Source organism: Cariama cristata, unplaced genomic scaffold (assembly GCF_000690535.1).
Source record: "Cariama cristata isolate BGI_N322 unplaced genomic scaffold, ASM69053v1 scaffold9374, whole genome shotgun sequence".
NCBI lineage: Eukaryota > Metazoa > Chordata > Aves > Cariamiformes > Cariamidae > Cariama > Cariama cristata.
The window spans coordinates 1,355-25,749 of NW_009613490.1; the positions used below are offsets into that span (position 1 = coordinate 1,355).

A 24,395-nucleotide genomic window follows, 5' to 3' on the forward strand; every position below is an offset into this window, starting at 1 on the left:
ATTTGCAAAAAAGACACCGCGGAGCCTATGTACTACTAAATTTTTTTTCGCTGCTTGTCTTGAGAAGCAGTTTTGGAAGACTGTGGTGAAAGAGAAATCAAAGATGTGAAATTGAAATGAGTCATTGGTCCAATACTCTTCAAAACGCCTGAATGCTTTTTAGGTTGTTGGTCATGGTATTTTAGATGACTGTATGCCATATCTGAAATTAAGGTTCAGAAGTGTTGCTCTAGGTGGAAACGGGTCATAGTCTTGGAAAAACTGCTGTTCTACTGTGACAGCAAGATGAGTTTACAGGAAACGTGCCGTTTTTTACTGTGAAAAAGACTGCTTAATTAAAAGATATTGTAAATTATTCTATAGAGAAGTACCTTTCACAGAATTTCATCTCTAAGTATTGCATTTTGTTAATCTCTGAAAAATGTTCTGGGGAAACATGAGCTAAGCGTGTGTGAGGAGCAGGAGCGCCAGACGTTAGCAGCAAAACTTGTGGTCATTAGAGTTGTGGTTTCTTTAAACTCAGAATTGTTCAGGTTCAAATCCCATGAAGGAGCTCATTAACTATGTGTGAAAGTAGGTTACATACATTAATATATAAATATCATTAAGTTTGTTGTGTGGTGTGTTTTGTTTTTTTTTTAAGCTTACTCATCTCTTTCTCCTTGGGCTTACAAGATGTAAAATCCCAAAATACCTCTACCTAGTTCTCGTACGGCACGTTAAGAAACACATTGGTATTACCTACCTTTGCAGAACTTAATTTTTACCTGCTGCCTGTCTCTCTTCTTTTTATCACTCTAGGATCTATCTCTTAGCCCAGCTGGTCTTCGCATTGGGTAAAATTGGTCAGGTAGGTTGCCAAAGTTGGAGCATTAAGTTTCCAGCCAAAAGTAATGTTTCAGTGGCTCTTTTTGAAGATAAAATTAATCTGCAGCCTGTACCCACTCTCTGCAAGTCCCATTTATTTTTGAGTGTTGGTTTTTCAAATAAAATGATCGGTTCAGGTTTCTATATAAAGAGTTATTGCAGGAGACTCAAGAATTTTATGCCCATGTGTTTTAAGAGTGGATGATCCCAAAGTGTGCTCTGGTACCAGAGGCTGTTACAGTCTCCAAATGCGAATTGATCTGGGATGCTCTCATTTGAAAAATTCCAGTGTAAAGCTCAGAAAAAGCCATTAACTAATATCAGAAGTAAAAGTTGGAAGAAAAATGAGTGGATCTGTGAAACATACTTAGGAGTGAAGCAGTGGAAGTATGAGTTGGTGTGGTGTTTTCTGTATCTGGCTGTGTCATTATGTATTGTGGCTGTGGGCAAGTTGGTGGGCGAGTTCAGAAGCTGCGTAGGGTTTGCATGAGTGCTTAGTTTAGGGTGTGAGTAGGAAAATAAGTAGGCATGGACTTTCTGAGGGGGTGGTTGGGTGTGAGCAGAGTGTGTGTGCTGAAGGATTTGTGTAGCCACAGAGAGGAGCGTTACCTGTTTTTTAGTTTTGCATGGAAGCTGTTTGGCTGACTGGTTATGAGTAGGACACTTGTAAATTATAGTGCTGTGGCTTCCCTCAAGTTATTTGGCAACTGGATTATCCATGCAGCTCAAAAATGGCAGCTTCTGCTGGGAGAGGAGAAAAGATGTGAAGGGGACGCAGAAACACGCAGAAGTTTTAATGGTGTTGTGGGTTCCATCTGCCTTTATTATCTGTAGGCTAACTTATGGAAGTACGGGGTGGGGGGGAAAGCAAACATCTTTCACGAATAAATTTTCATTACGTGGGACCTTAAGACTTTTAATTTTTGTGGTAGTTTGATTCTTGAGGTCTTGCCTCAGCTGTTTAATGCCAAGATGCTTGTAGCTTTCTGAGGGCAGTGAAGTCTGGGGTGGTTGTGTGAATTCCTGCAAAATTGCCTTATATGTACAGGTTTATCTGATCACTTTGTGTGCCCCTGGAGCAAATCCTGCCATTTACAAAACACAGAATTCTTCTTGCCTATCTCTAGCATCTTGCGGTATGTTCCTGAGCCTGAGAAAAGGAGGATTCCTCAGGAAGAAACTGCCATAGGACAAAGCGTGGTTTGGCTCAAAGTGACGTTACTGTGCATCCCAGAGAAGTTAAATTCGAGCCAGGTTAGCTCTTGATTTTCTCTTCTAACAAATCAGCCAGAAGCCTGCACTTCTTTTAGCACTTTTTGTCCTGGCAATTGCCCTAATGTAGATACAACTCTATTGCCCTGGTTTAATTTATTTAGTTTGTAAGCCTAGTGTAAATTATGGTGACATAAGAGTGCTTTTACCAGAATAAACCATGCTTGCGCTAGTAAGTTTGGCGTAAGTTGTAGCATATATCTGCAAACCTTTTACAGGATAGATTTGGTCCAAGTATTCCTGGTATCCTCAGCAGTAGCAGCAGATGTTCTCGTCCGAAGAGATCTGTCACTGTCTGGCATGAGTCGTTCCTGGCCAGCTGAAACTTGCAACTCTTAATATTTTGCCTGCTTGCTGTCTGCTTGCCTGTATCGCAGGGAGCATGTGGGAACTACCTTAACAAAGAGGATACGTAAGCTCAAATTCTTAGGTGAACTTAAAGTTATTACGCAGGGATTGTGCTGCTGTATAAGAAATTAAATTAAGACACTTTGTTATCTCAGCAAGTTTTGTCTTTGGTTTTCATGTGTCTGTGTGAACAGATTACAAATGGGTGTATGTATTCTATACTGTTCCCCAAGGCTTTTCTAACTTAGTAATGGACCAGTAACCATATTTTCATCTTTTTCCAGATGAGCGTAATATAGCTAAACAAAAATAAAAATGTTCATGTTGTTTTCCATTTACAAGTAAATAGCTATACTTCTCGTAAATGGATTTTGGTCGGAAATAACCTCAAAGCATTTACATCTTCTCACTTATGCTTTTCAACCTTCTGACATCCCTAAAACGTTGCAGGCCTTGTGAGACCCTTGCACGGCCACAAAACCATAACCTCTCTGCCAGTGCCGAAATAGACTTCCACGGAGATGTGGTGGGACGTGTCCCCCATCACTGAACTCCTGTCCTTTCCTCTGCGTGCTGGCACTTGGAGCATTTTGAGTTGTCGTGAAGGTGTGCGAAGGCGGTTTGCTGAGACGTCGTCCTTGTGTAAGTGTGTCTGTGAGCATCCCTGAGTGCTGGTGTGAAAAGTGCGATGGGACGTCTGTTCTGCATCGCGCTGAAAAGGTGTGCCTTGGCAGGTTTTGTTACGCTTGTTAGACAATAAATATTGTAGAGCAATGCAAGGTGGAAGCCAACATGTGCCAGTAGCTTCTGCTGCTTATTTCGTGATACCTGCTTGTTTTTTATTGACGTTTATAGAGACCTTCCATAGTGTTTTGAAACTTTTTTCTATTTGGGACTAGTACTGAAGTGACGAATACCAACCAGTGCTGAAGCTGGGAGGTACTTGGTTGTCAGGAGCCTGTGCTTTCAAATTCTGGTTTAGCCGAATCGCGCTGTCCTTGTGCCAGGGCTTGTTCTCTCTTTACTGGGGTGCAGGGCAGCGCTGCGGTAACTGCTCTGTCAAGGGAGGGCTCTAAAGCCGCGTCGTCTTTGAGGGTTCTCGTGAGAAGTTTGTTTCTGGCCGTTTCCTGGGAACTTTACAGGCTGCCCTGGCAGTAGGAAATCGGGAACAAATCGGGCCAGAATTTGCTTCCAGACTTCTAAAGCTGTTTTTTAAATGAGGCATAGTTTTGTTTTGGTTTTGTTTTTTAAAAAAAGGAAACTAAAATGTCACCTGTGAGATTTTAGTGATAACTGAGTTGTAAAGTCTCTGTAACTTTGTACAGTGCATGAAATAAGAGGTCTGAACAAAGACTGAAGGAATAAATTCTTTAAAATCATTAGTTACTTTTCATATTTGTCAGTCCACATGAGGAAGAAGTTGCTTCTGTTAACTGCAGCTGAGACCAATAAATCAAAATAGCAATAAATCAAAATAGTTGCCTTGTCCAGAAACTCTCTACCTGGCATGACTGGGGAGAAGTGCCTACATGTGTGTTATGTTTGGATGAGTAGTTGAGGGGCAACAGTGATAAAGGTATGTTAAAAGCTTATGGTTCAAAAAAGGGATTTAAAAATCACTACACCAGGCTTGAATGGGGAGTTGTTAATTATATTCCTGCTCCAACAAGCCCCTAAAGATGGCCTGGAGGGAGGAAGCAATAAGGCTCTTACCCAGCTCAAAATAGTAAGAAAATACAGTTGGGCTGCTCCTACACGTCAGGCAAAGGGAGAACTGGAAATCAGAGCATCTTGTTTACGCAGGAGAACTTGAGATGAAATTTCTTATCCTTTCTTTGTATCTGAAGACGCGCAGTTCATCTGCGAGCCTGCTGTAGGAGGCGAGTTGAGGTGGAAGGAGGTGTGGTGGGATGGAGCTGCTTGGGATGTCTGGGCAATTTGTACTCTGTAGGTTGTCTTTACACCTGCATTAAATGTGTAGTTTGATTAGCGAAACTTTTTGTCATTAAAAGAATCTTTTTTCCTAATGATTTTTCTTGCACACTTTGAAATGTATTTTGTGGCTGGAACAGGGCTGCTCTGAAGATGCTTATGTGTCTGGAGAAAGATCTGAAGTTGATGAGTCTGGACTTCTTGATTTGTGTTTTGGGTTTTTTTGAGTTTTGTTTTCTTTGAACCTATTTTGTTTGCATTGGTCTCAGCTGCAGTTACAAAAGGAACTTCTTCCTCATGTGGACTGACAAATATAAAAAGTAACTAATGGTTTTAGGGAATTTGTTTCTTCATTCTCTATTCAGACCTCTTATTTCATATATTGTACAAAGCTTTCTCTGTGTCCTGGTACTGAGTACCACTGGAGTGTTACCTATACATAAGGGAGTCTCCAGTCTCCTATTTGTTTCCTGTCTTATATCTATGCCACTGCTTAGTATTTCCAAGAAAACAAAACCAAAAAAATCCGCTGTTACGGACAGCTCTGAAGTTGCTTGTTGCCTGTCAAGGAAATACATTCTTAATGCCATGTAGCTAGTGGCTGGTTTATGTCCTCAGGCGTGTTGGTTTACATCTCCTGAATGACTTTAAGCTGCCTAGTGCAGCTCTTGTTATTGTTTATGGACATGGTTAGTATTCTGAATTGCAGACTCTTGGCTCTTCCTTCTTGTGTTGGTGAAATCCACACTCCGAGTTCCTTTTTCCTCTTGGCTGTGTCATCGCTGTCTGTGATAGTCTTGCAGATCTCCGTTCTCTAGCTCCTGGCACGGCCGGGGTTCTGGGGCCTCCCTCACTTGGGTTCCCAAAGAAACACAGTGCTTGTTGCATCTTCCAGCTGTCCCACGATGCTACTCATGCACTTGTAATTTTGTCCATTCGACTTCATACTTCCCAGTGATTATGAAAAATCTGTTTCTGATGCTTATTTCTCCCATGTGCTCTAAGGATAAGAGAGGTATAAAAACCTGATTAAACCGAGTTTTCTCGGCAGGTTCAATGGTGTTTTCCAAATAATGATTTTAGTAAGTCACAGGAATGTTTGGATTATTAGAGACACGGTACACAGCGTTGCATTTCCTAAATATGTTTAGCAATGAGTTTAACAGCATGGGTATGGTACTGTAGTTGTTCCTTCTGAAAAAGCATTTTTAACAAGTTTAAAAGCGGAGTTAACTTGAAAGAAGACATATTTTCAAGTAAGATACAGTTCATTTCTTGGTTTAAAACTGTATTCCAGAAACGTCTTCCTTTGTTTTTCCAAGGAAGTCCTAGTTCCAAACTGCTGCCTAATAGGTGTAACACTGCTGTTTAGTAGAAAGCTAAATTTTCAACTGATGTGGACTAGAAATCTCATGAATCATCTATTAGTGAGTGAACTTGAGTGTCATGTGTAGCATAAATATGATACAGAGTTTGTCCCTTAAGGAGATGCTTTGATGAGCTAGCCTGCTGCCTGCAGAGGAAGAAGGATTAGATATTTTTTTCCCCATCTTTTAAAAACAAAGAAAGAAAAAACCCCAACCCCTCCTTTCTAAATCCAATGGCAGGTATTTCTAATACAGGAAGGTACATAATAGATCTGTACTTTGTGTGAGAAGAGCTGAACAGCCGACTGCTGGACCCGCTGAACAGCCGACTGCTGACCCAGGACTACTTGGCTACAGGTGTAGATGAGGCCGAGCCGTGCTTCATGCCGCGTACGAGGTGCATGGCATGAGCCATCGGTGCCCAGCAGCCAGCTCACCCGCACTGCTTGTGTTTGACTTGTTTGTAAGCTCAGCTGGTACAGTTGGTTGGTTGTTTTCCAAGTTGGCTAAAAAAAAACCCCAAAGTAGACTGAAATGGCAGGTATGTCCTGCTGCTGAGAAGCTCCAAGCTTGGGGACTGTGTTAGTCAAGTGTGTGTTCAGTCTACTTAGGGCTAACTCGCTTGTTTAGGCAAGATGGGCTGGTCCAGGGCAGATTTGCAATTCAGGTTACAGTCTAGCTCTGGATGAGCTCAATGTAGTCAGAGTAACTTCAGATTTTCAGGGTAAACAAGCTCTTCATTGAGCGAAGCCCGTGAGCCCTGTACGTGTCCCCTGTGCTGCTGCAGAAGGAATTGCTTTGTTCTCTTTCTTGTGCGCAAGGGGCAAGCCTTACAGTTTTGCCTGACTTAAGCTTTCCAACAGATGAAAAAATTAAGTTATTCCTGGTCGTCGTTTCTCTTAAACCGAGCAAAGCACCTTCTGCAGGTTTTTGTGCTGAGCTGTTAGGTGGACTACTTTGCCTTCAGACCTGAAGTTGCAGTTACAGATAATCTTGAGAGACATAGGAGAGGCATAGCCAAAATCCTCTGAGAGCTGGCACCCTTTGCAGGGTGTGGTGAAGGCTGTCTTTTATGTGTGGTGCTACAGGCCAGGGTGCGACCTCAAAGAAAACCTTCTGATTTGGTTGTAAAATATCTTTTTGGAGGATGGCAGTGGGTGGAGTGAACTGCTGCATCATGTTTTTGTGTCTGACCTGTTTAATAATGCGATTATTAAGGGGTTTTGCACGCAGAAAGACCAGCCTTCATGGGAGAAAACGTTGCAGGGATAAAGGCAGACAAATGAGAAAACTTCACCATTACAATGGTCAATCCTAAGTAGGATTTAATTAGATTTAACATGGAAAGCTTGTACTTGAAAGACTTAAACCTATATAAGGAGGCTCAGATCAGGAGGAGACTAAATTGACCTTACGTTTGCATGAAAAGCAGAATTTTTAAGTTTTCTTCTTACTGTTGCAAAATCTCAAACTACTTGCTTGTCATTTTTGAGACTGAGTCATCCTTGTGAGCGCATTTTAGGTTTGGTGCATGCCTTTGCTGGAAACATTTGTTGGAGGTATAACTTCATTTGAAAATGCTAATGCTCTCTGGAGAAAGCCAAAACACTGGTGCAGGTAAAGGATATATCGTCAAACCCTAATTTTATTACTCTTTGGTTTGGAAGGATGGCTTTGCTACTCTAATACTAAGGTTTGCTAGTGCGGCAATATTGGCAAAGCTTGTGTAAACTAGCCCTTACGGTTAATCTGGAGCAGGATCATTAATTTGGAAAGACAGCTCCTTTCAAAAAGACGAGCGTTTCCCTCGTGTCTCCTGCAGTTTGGTTCCTGACGCCCAGCTATGACTGCGTAAGTAGGTCGGCGAACTGTGTCGTTTGCAGGGTGATGATGTGAGAGCAGGTAGAAGTTTTGTGTTGCAAAGCATCAACACCAAAGTGTTTGTCTTTTGTTTCCCACATTTTTTGATTGTTGTTCACTGTAAATATCATAAAACCTGCATAAGGTGGATGTGGTCTAGAGTATTCTGGTTTACAAAGGCACTGTCTTTGCAGACAGATGTTTTCTTTACCTGTTTAGGTACCAATATATCAGCGCTCCAAGGATTAAAGCATTCCGAGAGTTACGCTGTTGTTTCTTTATAACTTATATCACTATTGTAGAAACACATCCATTATCTTTTCATAACAGTTTACAAACAAGGCAGAGGTTTTACTGATAAAAATATTCCCACAGAATTATGTCTGACTTGAAAGCAAGTGTTATCGATGATGGCTGAATTCTTTGTTTTGATTTTCATTTTGTTTGTTGTTTTGCTTGATTGCGTTTTTTAAAATTATTATTCCCCCTCCTGTAAACTGTCAACTGTAAGAGGTAGGAAAAACAAGTTTTCAGACACATGGACCCTTTCTCGCTGTGCTTCTCATGCATCTTAACTGTCCCACAGCAGCCTTCTCGCAGGCACTTGGCTGCAGGGTTGGAAATAGGACTGCGTGTTTTTCTTTGGTTTGCTCTTTTAAAACGAGAGGTAAGTTGGAAGATCTATCTCAATTTTTGCAAGAACTGTGGACAGTCTTAAATTTATCTGTTGGTTGGGGGTTTTTTGTGTTTTGTTTTTTTTTTAATTATTAAAATCTGGTTTATGCCATTAGAGGTGAATTGTGAGTCCTAGCAATACCAATATTTGTTCTTAAGTCCTTGTTTTCCTTTTAATGATTTACCTTGCTTATATTATTGCTTACATATACAGAAGAGGTATTGGAATTTTTTTCCTCATTCTGCCTTATGTGGTGTCACTTGAGATGACTCATTAGGATCGTGTTCCTTAAGTGGTGTGGAAGAGCAGATTCTAAATTTGTCACACAGACACACAACGTCAAAACACAATGTAAACCCAGTTGTTGTTACACCGCTTGCTCAAGGTGTAGTATGTGCCAAGCAGTTTTCCTGACCAGGTACAAGAGGTTGGGGTCGATGTTACGCATTTGTAGAAGCAATTTGCACTTCCAATTATGATCATCTTAAAACATTTTTTTCCATTTTTTTTAATTAAAACATGTATGGAGTCAAGCTGCTCAAAATTAAATTACTTAAGAAAAGAGGATGAAGAAGTTGCCTTGTTTTGTTTCCCCCAGCTTTGTATGCATCTTGGCTGTGCTCTGCTCCCAGCTAATGGGTTTTCTGGTTGGCTCTGGGGGTTTTATTTCCTTCTAAATCTTGATATTCTGGTCTTTCATCTGGATTAAGGAAGACTGAGGCAGCCTTTTTTGCTGTGGTTTGGCAGCTTAGAGTGCTTTTAAAGTCATTAGAGATGTAGTCTGGAGTAGGAACCTCTCCCATAGATGTGTTAAAGCAGCCATGCTGCAGCTGGGCACATCTCTGCACCTTGGATTGCCGATGGCCACTTTCAGCCATACAAATCATAGGCTGAATAAATCACTGTGGGGAAGAGCACGGTGGAAAGAAAGCATCCTCCTTCCTGGGGTGCTGAGAGACTGGAAAACCTCTGCTTAAGCCTAGCTAGAAACTTTTATGAAGTGAAATATGATAGAAGACCAGGGTTAAATGTTTTGCTACGTGCTGTCCGCTGTGTCTTTCTGAACTGGGAACAGATGTGTTTTAAAACTTTCTCGTTCTGTCTGTTGCATATGTTGGAGGACGAGGATGCTCAGACCTCAGTTTACTAGCAAGGTGTGGGTGTGGGTAACAGCTGATGCTGGGTGATGCAAGAGGAGACGTGGCTCCTTGCCCTCTGCTTAGGTACCTCCTACTTTTTTTTTCCTCCTATTTCAGCTTTCTTTCCACATTAGACTCACATTTTTCTATCTTAAACTTTTCCAGCCCCAAACCTGGTTATGATAAGTCCTTGCATCTTCTTTTTCCTCCCCTCTTCCCAACAGCCAGTAGCTGTCCTGCAGTCCTCGACGTGAGCGAGGAGTACTTCCAGCTGCTGTTCTTGTGCCATAGCTCAGAAATCTTTGTACCAAAATGAATAACCTAATAGTTTATTAACTAACAAATCAAAAGTTGTGTGACAGATGGTTAACTACTGCTTCTCAGGACAGATAATAGGAACAAAGCTTAGTTTGAACTGGGATGCATTTGCATAAGGTGAATCTTTGCCTGCATATGAGTATCTATAATTTTGAAATCAATTGGTTTGTTCTCAAGGTTAGTTTTTCTGCTTTGTGTTTTGGGCTTGCATCAGTGGCTGGTTTGTTTCTTTTCAGGTTAACAACAGTTGATGCCTGACAGAGTACACAGTAATTAGAACATCTGGCCCCATAAGGCCCAGAAACTCTGAACAACATTTTCTTGTTACCAGGGGGAGTCTCTGTAAAGTCCATGCAATGAGGTGATTTGGTTTGGGTGTGTACAGGTGATGCTGAGATGGAAGTTAGGGATAAATAGCACTAGTCCTTTCCCTAATCTCCCCATTAGTGCTGGCATGCAACATGTTTATTATATGCCTTGGATCTGTTTTAAACCCCACAATCTATTGGACTACCCAGATTCTGTGTAGATGCTGTTGTGTATTTGACTATACCAGCTACTCATAGGTCCCTGATAGGTATGAGATCCATCTGACTGACTGTCCTTTCTGGTAAAGGAAATCAGATGCTGCAAACCTTGATACTTTTTATGTTAAAGTAAAAGAAAACTCACTTTCATTCTGGGAAACAAGATGCAGCTTTCACTGCAAACCAGGAAACCCCAAACTTGAGCGTAGTCAGCACAATTAGAATTGAGTTAGTTTGGATAGATTTGAAAATGTGTGTAAAGAAACCTTGGCACCGTGTTAAGAGTTGATAATGTGTGTTACTCTGTCTGTATGCCCTTTCATTCGTTTGGAGCTTGTAGGCATGAAAAATGCACGTTCCACGTGGGCAAGGATGGCACGAGTTGGGATACGTGTTGTACAGCATTGCTTGAGTTGTGTATTTGGTTTAGAAGGTTTCAACTGACAAGTTGCAGATCAGTGTCTGCTATTGCAGCATGGGCTTTACTGGAAGTCACATAGACTGTTTAAAGAACAGGCTTAATTTTTCTCATCTCCTTCCAAGTGTTAGGAAATAAACAATTTCCTAATCCATATTATATTGTTGTTTTATTTGTATTATAACTTGTACTAGGTGCCGTACAAACAGAGTGTGAGGCAGCTCGGCTTCAGACCTGGTACAGGTCTGTACATCTGTAAATGTACATTTAAGGCTTTTATTTTAATGTGCCGTGATATAGATGTAGATACCTATATATACACAGAGGCAGTGAAACAAGTTTTCTGGTCTTTATATAATGTATTCTTCATTGCCTAAAGCATGAAAAAAAGATGTTCAGAATGATCTTCTATTAGCTCTTGCGGCTGTTTTCACAGGACCGGTGGACACTGCTCCCTTTTGAACACTTAAAGGTGCCTTTCTTGGAAAAATTGTTTGTGCTAGCAGATGATGGAAAGCAAAGCTGTCTGCTGTATTATTATTATTGTTATTTCCTCATCTTTCCCCGCGTGCCCCTCCATTCCATTCAAAGGCACATCAGACTGTTCTTGGTATTTTTGAAGAACTCACTCATAAGTGAAGTGTCCACTGATGTAGATGAATATTTAAAGCTTGGCAGAGCAGCACATGGGCTGTTTCCTACAACTGTGAGCGCACAGTTTGGTTACCGCCAGGCATAGCATTAGGCTGATAACATCATAAACTACGCAGAATGGTAATGCAATCCAAATGGTTGCGCTGCCAGTGTTTATTCTGATCACATCTGCTCACTGTGATTATTTTTTTCTTAGTAAAATGTTGTTTGGTTTGGGTGGTTTTTTTCCACCTTTGTCAAAGCAAATCCCTGTGTTTCGTCTATCAGCAGAGCTGCTTTTGTGTTTGAGGTTCTGAGTGAAGTTTTTGAATGCTTGTGACAGATGAGCTGGGAAGAAATTACATTGGCTCTTTGATGCCATGGGTAGTTTGCAAGGCTAATGTGTTGGTTCAGTTTGGAAATGTGATGAGCAGTATTAGAGACCGTACATACATCCTTCTCATGCCTTGTCATGAGACAATTTTCACATCATATTGTAAGGTTTTAACATCTCTGTTACAGCTTAAGTGCTCCATAGCTAGCATTTGTTTCTTCAGCAAACTTAAAGCAAGCAATTCCCCAGGTTGTGAGGTTGGTTTGTGTTTTTTTTTTTCTTTTCTCTCTTAGAACAAAATTGAATTATAATCCTCCAAAGGATGATGGCTCAACATACAAAATTGAACTTGAAGGGATATCTGTTGATACCATGAAAGAGATACTAGATTACATCTTCAGTGGACAGGTATGGTATTAAAAAAAACTGGATGGAATTTGAACTATTTGGCAAAATAACCTGGGTTTTAACACTGCTATCCTGAAAGATAAACCTATTGAAGTCTAAGTTTTGTGATAAAACTTCTGCAAAGCGATATATCACACTGGGGCTGTGCACGTGAAGCAGAGGCAATAGGCTCTGCAGGAGTTGCCTCCGCTCTTTTTGTGCAGCGAGGGAGGACTCTAAAAGAGTCAATGTCAAATGCTAGTGTTAAAATTTGTGGCTACCTTCAGTAACCTGCTTTAAAACGTGCAGTCTTTATCAGCTGTAAAAAAGAACTGGTTTAATAGCAATTGGGGTTGAGACCCCATCGCTGAACATGACAGTACATGGGGCATCCTCCTTCGCTGACCCTCATGCCCACCTCTCCGACCTCTTGTTGCTGACAGCACGCCCCTTCGGATCTTTGTGCCAGTAGCCTTAGCAGGAATTAAAGTTGGTGTGCCTGGTTTATTCAGAACCAGATTGAGATTGCTGAATGAGTTTAGCTTTCAGCAAAAAAAAGAAGAGGCAGATGTGGCTCGAAGTTGTCTCTGGACATGCATTTAAAAAAATTATTTTTTTATTGCAGCAAAATTCATTTTAGGTTCCCAGATGAGATGAGCGATTTTTGTGGGTACTTCAGGCGCAAAGTTCTGCTTGACAATTTCTGCCAAGCAAATGCCTTTCCATCCCGGTGTTAATTTCTAAACATGTAGTAATCATCAATGTTTGTCGTAATTTTTACACTGGCATTGATACTCCGTTTTTCAGCCACTGAGAATGAGTGTAATGAATGCAGACATGTCATGAAACAAATGAGTGATAGTAGCTATAACTTCTAAATTAATTCTTGCAGATCAGGCTAAATGAAGAAACTATCCAAGATGTGGTACAGGCAGCTGATCTCCTGCTGCTTACAGACTTAAAAACTCTCTGCTGTGAGTTTTTAGAAGGTTGCATAGCTGCTGAGAACTGTATTGGTATTCGGGACTTTGCACTGCACTATTGTTTGCATCATGTTCACTACCTTGCCTCAGAGTATCTGGAAACTCACTTTCGAGATGTCAGCAGCACAGAGGAATTCTTGGAACTGACTCCTCAAAAACTGAAAGAAGTGCTCTCGATGGAAAAGCTCAATGTTGGAAATGAAAGATACGTCTTTGAAGCGGTGATTAGGTGGATTTCTCACGATTCGGAATCGAGAAAGGTCAGGACATCCAAATATTTATATTTTGAATGTGGTCCAAATCAGAGTGTTTATTCTAATTGGTGGGAACTTGAAATGGATACATTTCTTTCAGGGCTAATCTTGCACTTATAGAATTAGTTGAATTTTGCCTGAAGTGCAGACAGCAGGATTGCAGTAAAAGGGTGAAAGGTGTGTTGATGTATATCATCTGCTGCCTTTATTATTTAATAGGCATTAAGGAGAAAAGTACCTTTTTGGCATTTGATGATATAATCTTGTTTTTGTGAAGAGAAAGCAAGTAGCACATTTGTAGTGAAACTTGGGAGACTTGATGCGTTTTCTTAATAACATTGTGTTGTAGATTTTGTTATTACTTCCCAATATCAAAAACTCTTTTAAGTTTCTGATAAATATGGAAGCATCTGTATGTACGAGTGCTGTAGTGCTGTTCTGTAAAGTTTGGGGGATTTTCTGGCATTTATCTCTTTCTGTAGGTTCACATGAAGGATGTCATGTCAGCAGTGTGGGTTTCGGGCTTAGATGCAGCATATTTACGTGAGCAGATGATGAGCGAACCACTGGTACGGGAGATCGTCAAAGAATGCAACAATATTCCCCTCACGCCGCCCCAGCAGGGAGAGGCGATGCTGGCCTCCTTCAAGCCCCGGGGTTACTCGGAGTGTATAGTGACTGTTGGTGGAGAAGAACGAGTGTAAGTATGAAGTGATGTCACAGGTTGTCACAGCTGGTAAAAATACAAGTGTCTGGCATTCATGGCATGTTCTGAAGTTGGTCAGACACACCTAAAATACTTTTGCGAATCATTCAGCAATAAATAGTTACTTTGTGATCGTTTTCTGACACTCAACACCTAGTAGACTTAGAGTAGGACATGTTGTTTGTTCAGTAAGTGTTGGCTGTTGGGTTTGTTTTTTTTTTCAAAAACTATATCGACTTTACTCAAAATAAGCACAGAATGTTGGAGAAATGCTTTTCTAATGATCTGAAAAGCATCTATAATAAATCTTTAAAATAATGAACATGTGCTTTAACTGTTTTGTTTATAATAGCTGTGGTTCCAAAAAAAAGTCATCATTGGTGCATCTGAGATGCCAGGTGAAAATTCCTGTTCCACACAATAATCCCTTTCTTTTCTTGAGTCCCCCCGCAGTAGAGGGGAGGGTTTTGTCCTGTTTAAATAAGTTTAGCACGGAGATGTTTGCTCTTTACGGAAGTGTAATAAAATACTCAAATAACATTTTGCACATCAGTTTGTGGATCGCTTTACTCAAACATTACTAATACTTTCTATTGGTTCTTTTTAGTTTGTTTGAAGTTCCTTCATAAAAAATGTTGCAGGCAGATGAAGTGCACCTGCTTTTTATGTCTCCGGTCAGTACAAAACTCAGTTTACACACATTTAGTTTGAGGGCCTTCTCCTTACCAGGGAAATGCCACACTTTATGAATATATATTAAAACATGAACAAGCAAGCTTCAGACACAAGTTGTTAAAAGTGAACTCGTAAAACTCTGTCTTGTCTCTCTGTTTTTGTTTGTTCCCTCCCCACCCTGTGTTCAGATCACGGAAACCAACCTCAGTGATGCGGTGTATGTGTCCTCTTTATGATCCCAATAGACAGCTCTGGATTGAACTTGCTCCTATGAGTATTCCAAGGATCAATCATGGAGTATTGTCAGCAGGTAAAGGGGAACTTTGTATTTGTAAAGTCAATATTACGAAAACTTACCAGTGCCTCAAAATCTGAGATACAGCTTATAATTATTTTTTTCTTTAAGACTGACTGCACTGGGGTTATTTCATGCTTCCCCTTTGTCTGCCCAAAACATTACTTGATTCTGTGAAAAATCCCTGTCATCTGAGTGTCTTAAAATCACTATTCCTGCAACATTTTGTGGGAATTGGATACATCTGTCTCTCCAGGAGTATTTCATGTTTTAAGTAAATTCTAGTTGCTGCATCACTGAATATGTTGAAGAGTATCTGCAGGGGTAGACTTGAGTCCAGATACAAGTATGTGCTTTACCTTCTCCAGTCCAGAGTTTGACCTGTGACTGGTCTGGATCTCTTGGCGAATTCCAGAATACCGCTCACCAGTCACGTTGTCTTGCTCAGTATACAGGTGTGAGTCCTGTTTTTAAGATCATGTTGCATTCTGTTTTACAGAAGGATTTTTATTTGTGCTTGGTGGTCAGGATGAAAACAAGGGAACACTAAGCTCTGGAGAGAAATATGATCCAGATACCAATTCATGGAGTTCCTTACCACCGATGAATGAGGCAAGATCTCTCTCTAACTGTTGGGATTTAAGTTTTTACTTTGGCAAAATGTTCCGTTTCTTCTGCAAAATTTTACTCTGAATCTCCAGCCACTTGCATCTTACACATTCAAAATCATGCTACAGACTGACTTCTGTTTATATCCTGTTGCTGTACTTGTGGTCTGATACTGACTGCTGGATCTGGAAAGACTAAACAACTAGTCAAGAGCTAGCTGTAAAGGTGAACGGCAAAATTTCAGGAATTTCATAATGACGCAGTCATATAGTATACTTAGTGATCTGTGTATACTGGCCTTCTAAAACAAGAGTACTCTTACAGGAGCAGAGGGATTGAACTGTGCAGAAAAGATGGACAGAGGACTGGCCAACATACAGAACTTGGCTTGCACAGACTTATTTAGGTTTGGTTTGAGTTAATGTTTCCTTCTTCATATTTGCATTCCATCAAAAAGTAACAGTTTATTTGTAAACATATATCCTTAATACACCTGTGTTTTTATCTTCTTAAATCAGCATAGAGTGTTTATTAAGAAATTGTTGATTGCCACAGGATTTTCTTTGTTACAGTCTCTAGTTGGCAAAGGCTTGTAGTTTTGGCCACGTTTGTAGTTACAATGCATGAAGTTTCCCGCTTACTCTAACTAAGTAGATACGTTATGTTTCCTGTGAGACTGAGAGTAGCTGTGCTCTTACATACCAAATAGAAGAGCTGCTTTTTCAGAGATAATGGATCCGAGTTTTGCTGCTGTAGAGACCCAAAAGCAACAGCTTCATTGTGGAGACCGCTACTATGCAAACTGAAGTACAGCCAAACTCTGTTCTTAGATTTCTATATGGTCTCTTTGGCTTTTGCTGCTCTTTTTTGAATACGCTTTGTTTTGTTTAGTTAAATAAATGAATAATCTTATTATGGAGTTTAGGACTTCACCATTTTAAAAAAAAAAAAAAGACCCCAAAACCCCCAACAAACAGATGTAATGCCAATATCACTTTGCAGGCAGATGTGCTGAGAAAAAGATTGTATTGATTTATTCACAATGGCAGTTATGTTTTACAATGTTGACTTTATTGATATTCCTTAGGCACGACATAATTTTGGTGTGGTAGAGATTGATGGAATTCTGTATATTCTGGGCGGTGAGGATGGTGAAAGGGAGCTCATCTCTATGGAGAGCTATGATATTTATAGCCGGACCTGGACCAAGCAGCCAGACTTGACCATGGTTAGAAAGGTAAGAGCTACATCATATGTTACCGCATTACTTATTGTTAAGTAGTTAGTGCCAGTATAGGTGTGTATATTTTTTTCAACCTTTTGCTTCAAGTAGCAGCTGTAACAAATAGTCTCAAAATGAAATGAGAGAGAGCAGCTTCTTTATTTATATACCAAAACAAAACTGTGGCTGAGAATTTTTATGCGTGGCATGTGGTACAGGCGACCCAAATACATATGTGTGTTTATGCATGTATAGTTAGTTTTAAGCTGTCATTACTATGCATTTGAAAGTAATTTTAGATGTACTACTTTTTTTTCACAAGATTGGCTGCTATGCAGCTATGAAGAAGAAAATCTATGCAATGGGTGGAGGCTCCTATGGAAAACTCTTTGAATCTGTTGAGTGTTATGACCCTAGGACTCAGCAGTGGACAGCAATCTGTCCTCTGAAAGAGAGAAGGTGAGTGAAAATGGAAGGGGGGAACTAGATTGCTGCGTAGAACCTTTTTTTTAACACTCTGAGAGGAAGGTGTCCTTTCTCTGATGAATTGCTGAAGATAATGTATAAATTTCACCACGTCTTTCTGAATTATGGTAGCCTGTAGTTAGTATGTGGCTAAGTAAGATAAGCATCCAAGCAGTAAATATGAATTTTGTAGAAATGCATTCCTGATGTTACAAGCAATAGTTCCCTGATGCAAAATGAAAACTAGAAATTGTAGTTCAATTGGAACTTCAGAGTTTTTTCCAGAGATAAATACTTTGCTGTTTTGTTCTTTTACATGGTTTGAATTAGGTGCTTACAAGTCTATTCATGACTCATCTCATCTTGTTGAACATATAAGGCAGGGGTGTGTGTGTATAAATTAAAAAAAAAAAAAAAAGATGAAGTTAAGAAGGATATGTGAAATGGTTTTGATATATTGCATTTATTTTTTTTTTTCTTATTTGGATTCTCAGATTTGGGGCAGTGGCCTGTGGAGTTGCTTCTGAGCTTTATGTATTTGGTGGAGTCAGGAGTCGTGATGACAGTCAAGCCAGTGAGATGGTGACGTGCAAATCTGAATTTTATCATGATGAGTTTAAAAGGTAACTAGCTGCAGCTGTAAACATAGAAAATATGTGCCTTACTCACCCATCTGTTCCCCCCCCACCTTGCTTCAGCACTTCAAAGCATAGTAGATCTGTGCCATGCATCTCTGTTGCTCATTTTACCTTTTATGATCCAGTATGGCTCTTACCAAAGGTCCTTCTGCTTCAGTGGCTTGTCCCTCTAAGATACCAAGCCTAAAGCCCTGGGCCACCGTGTCAATCTTGAGTGCCCCTGCGCAGGAGAAACACCTTGATGGTACAGGTGGTTTGCCTGGTTCTTCCCCTGTACCCTGCCAGTTCCCAAGTACAGGGTACGGCTGCCCCCCACCCATACGCATGCCCTAGGCTCCTTGTGAGTGCTCATGGAGGAGTGTAGGTATGTACAGGGATACTTCTCCATGATCCAGCCCTGTCTCCAGGGGTTTGCAGTTTAGGGAATTCCTAAGCTAGAGATAAGAAATTTCGTGCATTTTTGTTCCAAGCATTTATAGCTCATTGCTTTTTGAACCCATGTAGGCTTTCGCCATAGGAAAAACACTATGGGTACTATACATTCCACACACTGTGCATGGCTGATCTCTTGTTTGTTTTGAATCTGCTTCTGATGACTTCATTTGTTATCTCTTGGCTGTGGTACTGGAATCCGCCTTACTACATGTGGTAACTATTAAAAATGTTACGTTAGACAGAATTTTGTGTAGAGTCACCTTATTCTCTAGTCATAACTGACAAGCTTTGGTTCCTCCAGTGTTTGTTTTTTTTTTTTCTGCATATAACTATAAATTAGAAGATTCTCTTTTCATAAAACTAAATTGAAAAAAGACTTTGTGGTCAGATGTTTCAAGGCTTGTTGACAGTGGAGGAGGTTAACACATCTGTATTAAAAGATCAAGAGTGATTTATGACTGTGACCTGGGTAAAAGCACACAAAAATAGAACAGTAGATGTAAGTTCATGATACAATTTTCCCGCAAGATGTGGATGGAAAAAGACTGTAACTTTTGTATGAAGAGGTCTTCTGTGTTGTTCAAAGTGATGTCTAAACTAGCTTTAATCAAATGAAGTTGGAGGGAAAAAAACCATTCTTTGAAGTGGTTATAGGAAGCAGACAGGTAAGAAAGGCCATTGCTGCTGATGCTCCCTGGTATTTTGTAGCCCTATGGGAGTGTGGGGAAATGCTAAAAGCTGATTAACTTTTTGGCAAGAGGTCTTTGAAAGGGAAGGAATTCTGGAAAGAAGTGCTCCTTTATGTCCTACTTGCTATTTTTAGTTGATTTGCCTGAAATATTTCCAGGATGATTCTGTTCTTCAAAAGGTGGTATATCATAGCTCATGATTCCTCACCAGTGACTGTAAACTTGTTTCGCTGGTTGATACAGATTGAGCTTTCATCAAGTGGAGTTTGAAAAAGCTGGGAGGTTCCAGCCTGGGTGCTGCAGGTGAGTCCTTGGTGCCACCTGCTGACTGCAGCACGGAGCCCTGCCTGGCTGTGTTTCGAACGTGTGCGTCTGGCTCTTTGCTGGGTGGCATCCCAGGGATGTTACAGGATTCAAGTACAACTATAATAAAAATCTGTTGTTTCAGGTCTTGCCCTAGCACCCCGTATGTTGTGTGCGTGGCACGAGGGCTGTGCTGGCACAGAGGAAGGTGAGGCGGCAGCAAGTACTCTGAGTCTGGAGTCGTTGGTCCTCCAGCAGGCCTTGAGGGCTGCTGAGGTATTCAGGCTTTGCCTTTCTGCTCTGCCACCGCACAGGGTTTGGGCTTAGAAATTTAACTCGGAATAAATTTGTGCTTGTACTGCAGGCAGTTCACAGGTTGTGTGTTTTCGTTGGGAAACAGAGGGCCAGCGAAGAGTGGGACGATGGCCGCTGCCGCTTCTGCAGCGAGTGCGGCTAACCGGGGGGACGGGGTGTGTGCTCTCTTGGTGGGGTTTTGGAAGGGCCCCGGTTCCAGCCCCGGGAGGCAGCGGGGTGTTGGCAGCCAGGAGAGGATGCAGTGTTACCGCCTGTCTCTGGTGCTCCAGCTCCTGGGGTCACGGTTTGCCCAAATTTTGGTACCCTCGGAGTGCTGTGCGGGATGGGTGCCTTTCAGGGTGGCTGTGGGACCTGAGCAGTTGTACCCGTGTGGAAAAGAGGGAAAAGAGGGGTAAAGGGACTTCCCTTCAAAATGCGGTTTGCAAGTATTTCTGCCTGCCAAATAGTGAGACAAAATACTTTGTTTTCTGGTACTCTTCTTTGAAGGAAGATTGAATCTGGAAATTTCATTGTAATAGTGCTTCACAAATATCAAATGACTACCAAATGAAGGCAAGTTGGCTCTCTGGAAGACTTGAGGGTGTTATTTCCTGGGCTACTTCAGAAACAGCAGAAACCAAATCTAAATCACTTTATTCTGAGTGAAGGATGAAAGCTTAAATAACATGTTTCTCTTAAGTCTGTGACAACCTTATGCTAAATAACAATGTGTGTGTTTGATTAGTTAAGCAATTCCGCTTGCACTGGCTGTCCTTAGCTCTGCTGTGCATCATTACTCCAGAGTAAAGCATAAGTGATGCTATAGATTTTACCACAGGTGGACAATCTCCCTCTCTCTCAGTTCCTTAGTGCCTAGTTAATGTGATATATACAAAGACTGATTCTTCATCTTAAACATTCTGCAGTTGCTACAAGGAGATTAACTTATAATTGAAAAGTGCATTTATTTCCTCAGCAATACTTTCCGAAACAAATAAAGGTGATTAGTCCCCTTCAAACCAGCAGCTTCAAAAAGTCATCTCGCAGGGTACAAGCACCTTCAGGCTCCACAGCACATGTCCTTTTTGTAGTTACAGTGAAGGAATAGTACTGGAACTGTCAAAGCTGAAATACCACCTCGACAGTGTATGTGTATGTTATTGACAGAAGTCTAAAAGTGTTGGGTTGAGAGATTTGTGGGAAGGAGGAATATGTTTGTAAGATCATTTAGCAGCCGAGGGTCAAAAGCACAGTGTATAAATTCTGGCAGTCTCAACCCAAAATTTGTAGTGGTTTTTTTAATAGTTGCATATTGGTATTGCATACTTCGTAATGAGCTACAGACTTTTCCAGCTGTTTTTAAGTAAGTGCAGAACTCCATCATGTTGGCTTTCTTTTGAATGGAAAGAATTTTTTTGTACTGCGAGTTCAGCCATCAGATATTGTGTGCATTGCTGCACGTACCTGTAAACCAACATGTGTGGTCTGCATCGTTTTTCACATGTGCCTCAGCTCGCTTTAGCTGAGAATACAGGGTCTAGCATCATCCTAGGCATCCAGAGTCCAAGAGGATCTGAGTTATGGGTTTTACTTACTGTATATGTCCAAGTATGTACTTATATCAGTATATAAACATATTAATTCATATAAACCAACATAATTCTGGCTTGAATGGGATTAAAGGACTGAATTTGTTTGATACTGCTTACTTTGACAGTAACTTACTCCAGAGTAACTCACAGTGCAGAGTCTTTCAAAATTGTTATTCTTAACCATGACACAGACTTTTCTAAAGATGGGGCATATGCTGAGATCTTCATGCTAGCAAAAAATTAGACACTGAGACTCCTGTTAAGCTATACGAACAAGTAATAAAATAAATGAACTGAGACAGAATAGTAGCATACACATAAAATGTGGACAGGGTAACGTAGAAAATAATTCTCATATTTGAAGTACTTCCGTAACTGAGATTTTTTCAGTTAATGAATGTTTTGTCGACCTGTCATGTGCATGAGTGAATTTGAGTGAACCGAGGATAGAAGATACTGTACATCAGACTGCAGGTTTTTTCAGGATGTCAGTGTTTTTTTTCAAAGGCTATAGATTGAGCTTTTTGTGCATTATATCCTGCTTTTTAAAATATCGATCGAGCTAAAAATAGATGTAAAAACAAGTGAAAGTGGGAGATGGAGATGTAAGGGTATCCTTTGCTCACTGATCCAGTATTGGTCTACTCCATGAAAAGCAGGAAATTTTAACTACATATGAAAGATCTCGATGGCTCAGTCTTTCCTTCTACCAGAGTTCATAATTCATAATATGCCCTTTTGCACCACATAGGTATGTGGAGAATTGGATGATGTCTGTACACACTGTTGCTTGGTTGGGTTTTGTTTTGGTGTTTTGCTTTGGTTTGTTTTTTGTTTTGTTTTGTGGTGGTTTTTTTTTCTTTTCAATGTGAATATTTGGAAATATTTAATAGAGCACAAATTGGCTTTAGGATTCTTTGAAAGAGCTGCTGGTGGAGCTCTGTCCTTGAGTATCGCTGCTGCTGCCGTTCAGTGGGGGTCTGTGAGTGGGGTGGGCTTTCTGCTGCCTTTTCATGAGCTCCTGGTTCAAAAGCATTAATCAAAATTTGCAGGTATTGAGGGAGATAAAAGCAAGAGAGATTATTCAGAAGCAATACCTGGTAAAAACTCCTTAAAAATATTCTTTTTGCTACTGGAACATTGTAAAAAAATAAGGAAATGCTTTCAACAGTATGTAAGTAGCAAACTAAATAATCTTGTAACAGCATGTGTAATTAGGAAGATTCTCCCATTCGATGTGCAGGAATTTCATTAAAAGAAAGTGCTTATGCAAGTGTAATGAAACTGGCTGACTGATAGCACTGTGGGATGAGAGGAACACAGAGAATATTTTCATTCATCTGTAGGCTTCCTTTCACAGCTGGTGTGAACTTGAAGTGACGTGTCTGGAATATGTTGGTTCTGTATCGCATCTTTATTTACTTCCCACTTGGAAATAAAACAGTTACCATCCTGCTTGTTGATTATAGCAGTGTGGATGGATTATTTTGTTTATATCCCTGTAAGACTGGAAAAAAAATCAGGATTCCTTCCCCCTTTTTTAATTTGAGTGGAAGCATGTTTCCATTTCAGAGCCGTCATTTCTGTCTGTGGTTACAGGGGTACATGCCTTCCCCCCTGCTACTCTGGGGTTCGGTTTGAGCACAGCCATCCCAGGGAAGTACGCAAGAGTTATGTTCCAAGGAGTGTTTTCAAATTCCTGAAGATTGTCAATTTTTTGTCATGGTGTTTGTTCCATACTGTTCAAACAGCAGGCACAACCCACATTAAGCTGGAACTTCATCAAATTCTGATGAAACGTGACCCCTTGCCCTTCCCGTCTTTGTTCCTTCCCAGTTTTAACTGCTAAAGCTGCTGTAAGCATTCCTGAAAAGTTGCGCCTGTTTTTTAAAGTGTATGCATTGAGAAAGGTTGAGAATGAATTTTCTGCTACAGATACTTTAATATTGTCCTTTTGTGATGCACAGTAGGAAAATGCTTGGGCCTCACACTGTTGTGGTTTTGGGGTTTTTTTGTGTTTCTTTTTTTTTATTTAAACTCTGAAACCCTGAGTATCCAGTGCAGATAAACCCGTGAAGTTCACATATTTTCCAAGCCCTGACTTGATCAGTAGCTAGACAAAACCGATCTAACTGATTTTTTTCACTTCCTTAACATGGTCCTGTATTTACTATTTTAAAAAAAAAAAAAGAAGAAAAAAAAAATAGGAAGAAATTACAGTCTTCCTCTTGCATTTCTCTGCCACTTATTCAGCTTTCATAATTCCAGATAACTTGGTGCTAAAAAGCATCGAAAATACTGACTGTGCCCTCTTCCCACAGTAAGGAAAGGAAGCTAAAGAAATAGTGTGCAAGGAGCTTTGCTCTGTATCAGAGTTTCTAAATCAGTGTAGGGGACTTCTCCTATTTGCTGTTCTTAGTTCATCTGTCATCCTCTGTGACAGCTAGAAACAATTCCCTTGCTTTCTTAATCCTTCAGTGTATAGCACAGACAAAATAGTGGACAGCTAATCCTTTCCTTTGGCCTTTAAAAACTGATCTGTCTTCAAGATAATGGATACGTAGCAGCATCTCCCATGTCAGAAGAGAGGCTTACTTCTGAATCATGAGTTAAGATGCAGAATTTTCAAAGGTCAGCAGTATCTGTGAGGATATTTCCTAACTTTTCCCCTCAAATTAATTAGGTATGGCCATGAAAATACATGGGATGCTTTTCAAAGGTTCTTTAAACTTCCCTGTTCTCTGTAAATTATTTAATAAAAAATCTAGGAACAGTCACCTAAAATAGCATTGATTTGTATGTCTTCAGGGTCTATAAATCGTAACTGTGACAGCATCTGCAAAAGTGCAGCAGTATTTTGTAGAAATTGGTTTCAGAGCCATAGAGAGGATGCTGACAACTCTGGATAAATGGGACGTCTTTATAAGCCAGTGTCCCACATGGGTGATGAGTGTAATACCTACCCTGTTTCCAAAGGCTTCAACGTGGAAAACTGCTTTTCGCGTGGTAGAAAGATCAGGCTGATGTAGTGTTCAAATGAGAATATGCTTAAAGTGAACATAGGGGACTTCTAAAATTAGAATAGGAGCTAGAAAGTGATTGAAAAGAGCCTGTTACGTGATTGGGAAGGTCTGCTTCAATTCCAGGTTACGGATAT

The 24,395-nt window shown here is 40.5% G+C and overlaps 1 protein-coding gene across 1 annotated transcript in view; it reads left to right on the top strand.

Moving 5' to 3' along the window:
- Positions 1 to 24,395, top strand: part of GAN (gigaxonin) — a 26,911-nt gene that overhangs the window by 805 nt on the left and 1,711 nt on the right. The window contains exons 2-10 of the mRNA XM_009699049.1: positions 802 to 836; positions 11,985 to 12,099; positions 12,971 to 13,321; positions 13,798 to 14,015; positions 14,885 to 15,006; positions 15,491 to 15,603; positions 16,688 to 16,837; positions 17,145 to 17,281; positions 17,782 to 17,910. Coding sequence (XP_009697351.1) covers positions 802 to 836; positions 11,985 to 12,099; positions 12,971 to 13,321; positions 13,798 to 14,015; positions 14,885 to 15,006; positions 15,491 to 15,603; positions 16,688 to 16,837; positions 17,145 to 17,281; positions 17,782 to 17,910 — 1,370 coding nt within the window. The remainder of the gene's footprint in view (positions 1 to 801; positions 837 to 11,984; positions 12,100 to 12,970; positions 13,322 to 13,797; positions 14,016 to 14,884; positions 15,007 to 15,490; positions 15,604 to 16,687; positions 16,838 to 17,144; positions 17,282 to 17,781; positions 17,911 to 24,395) is intronic.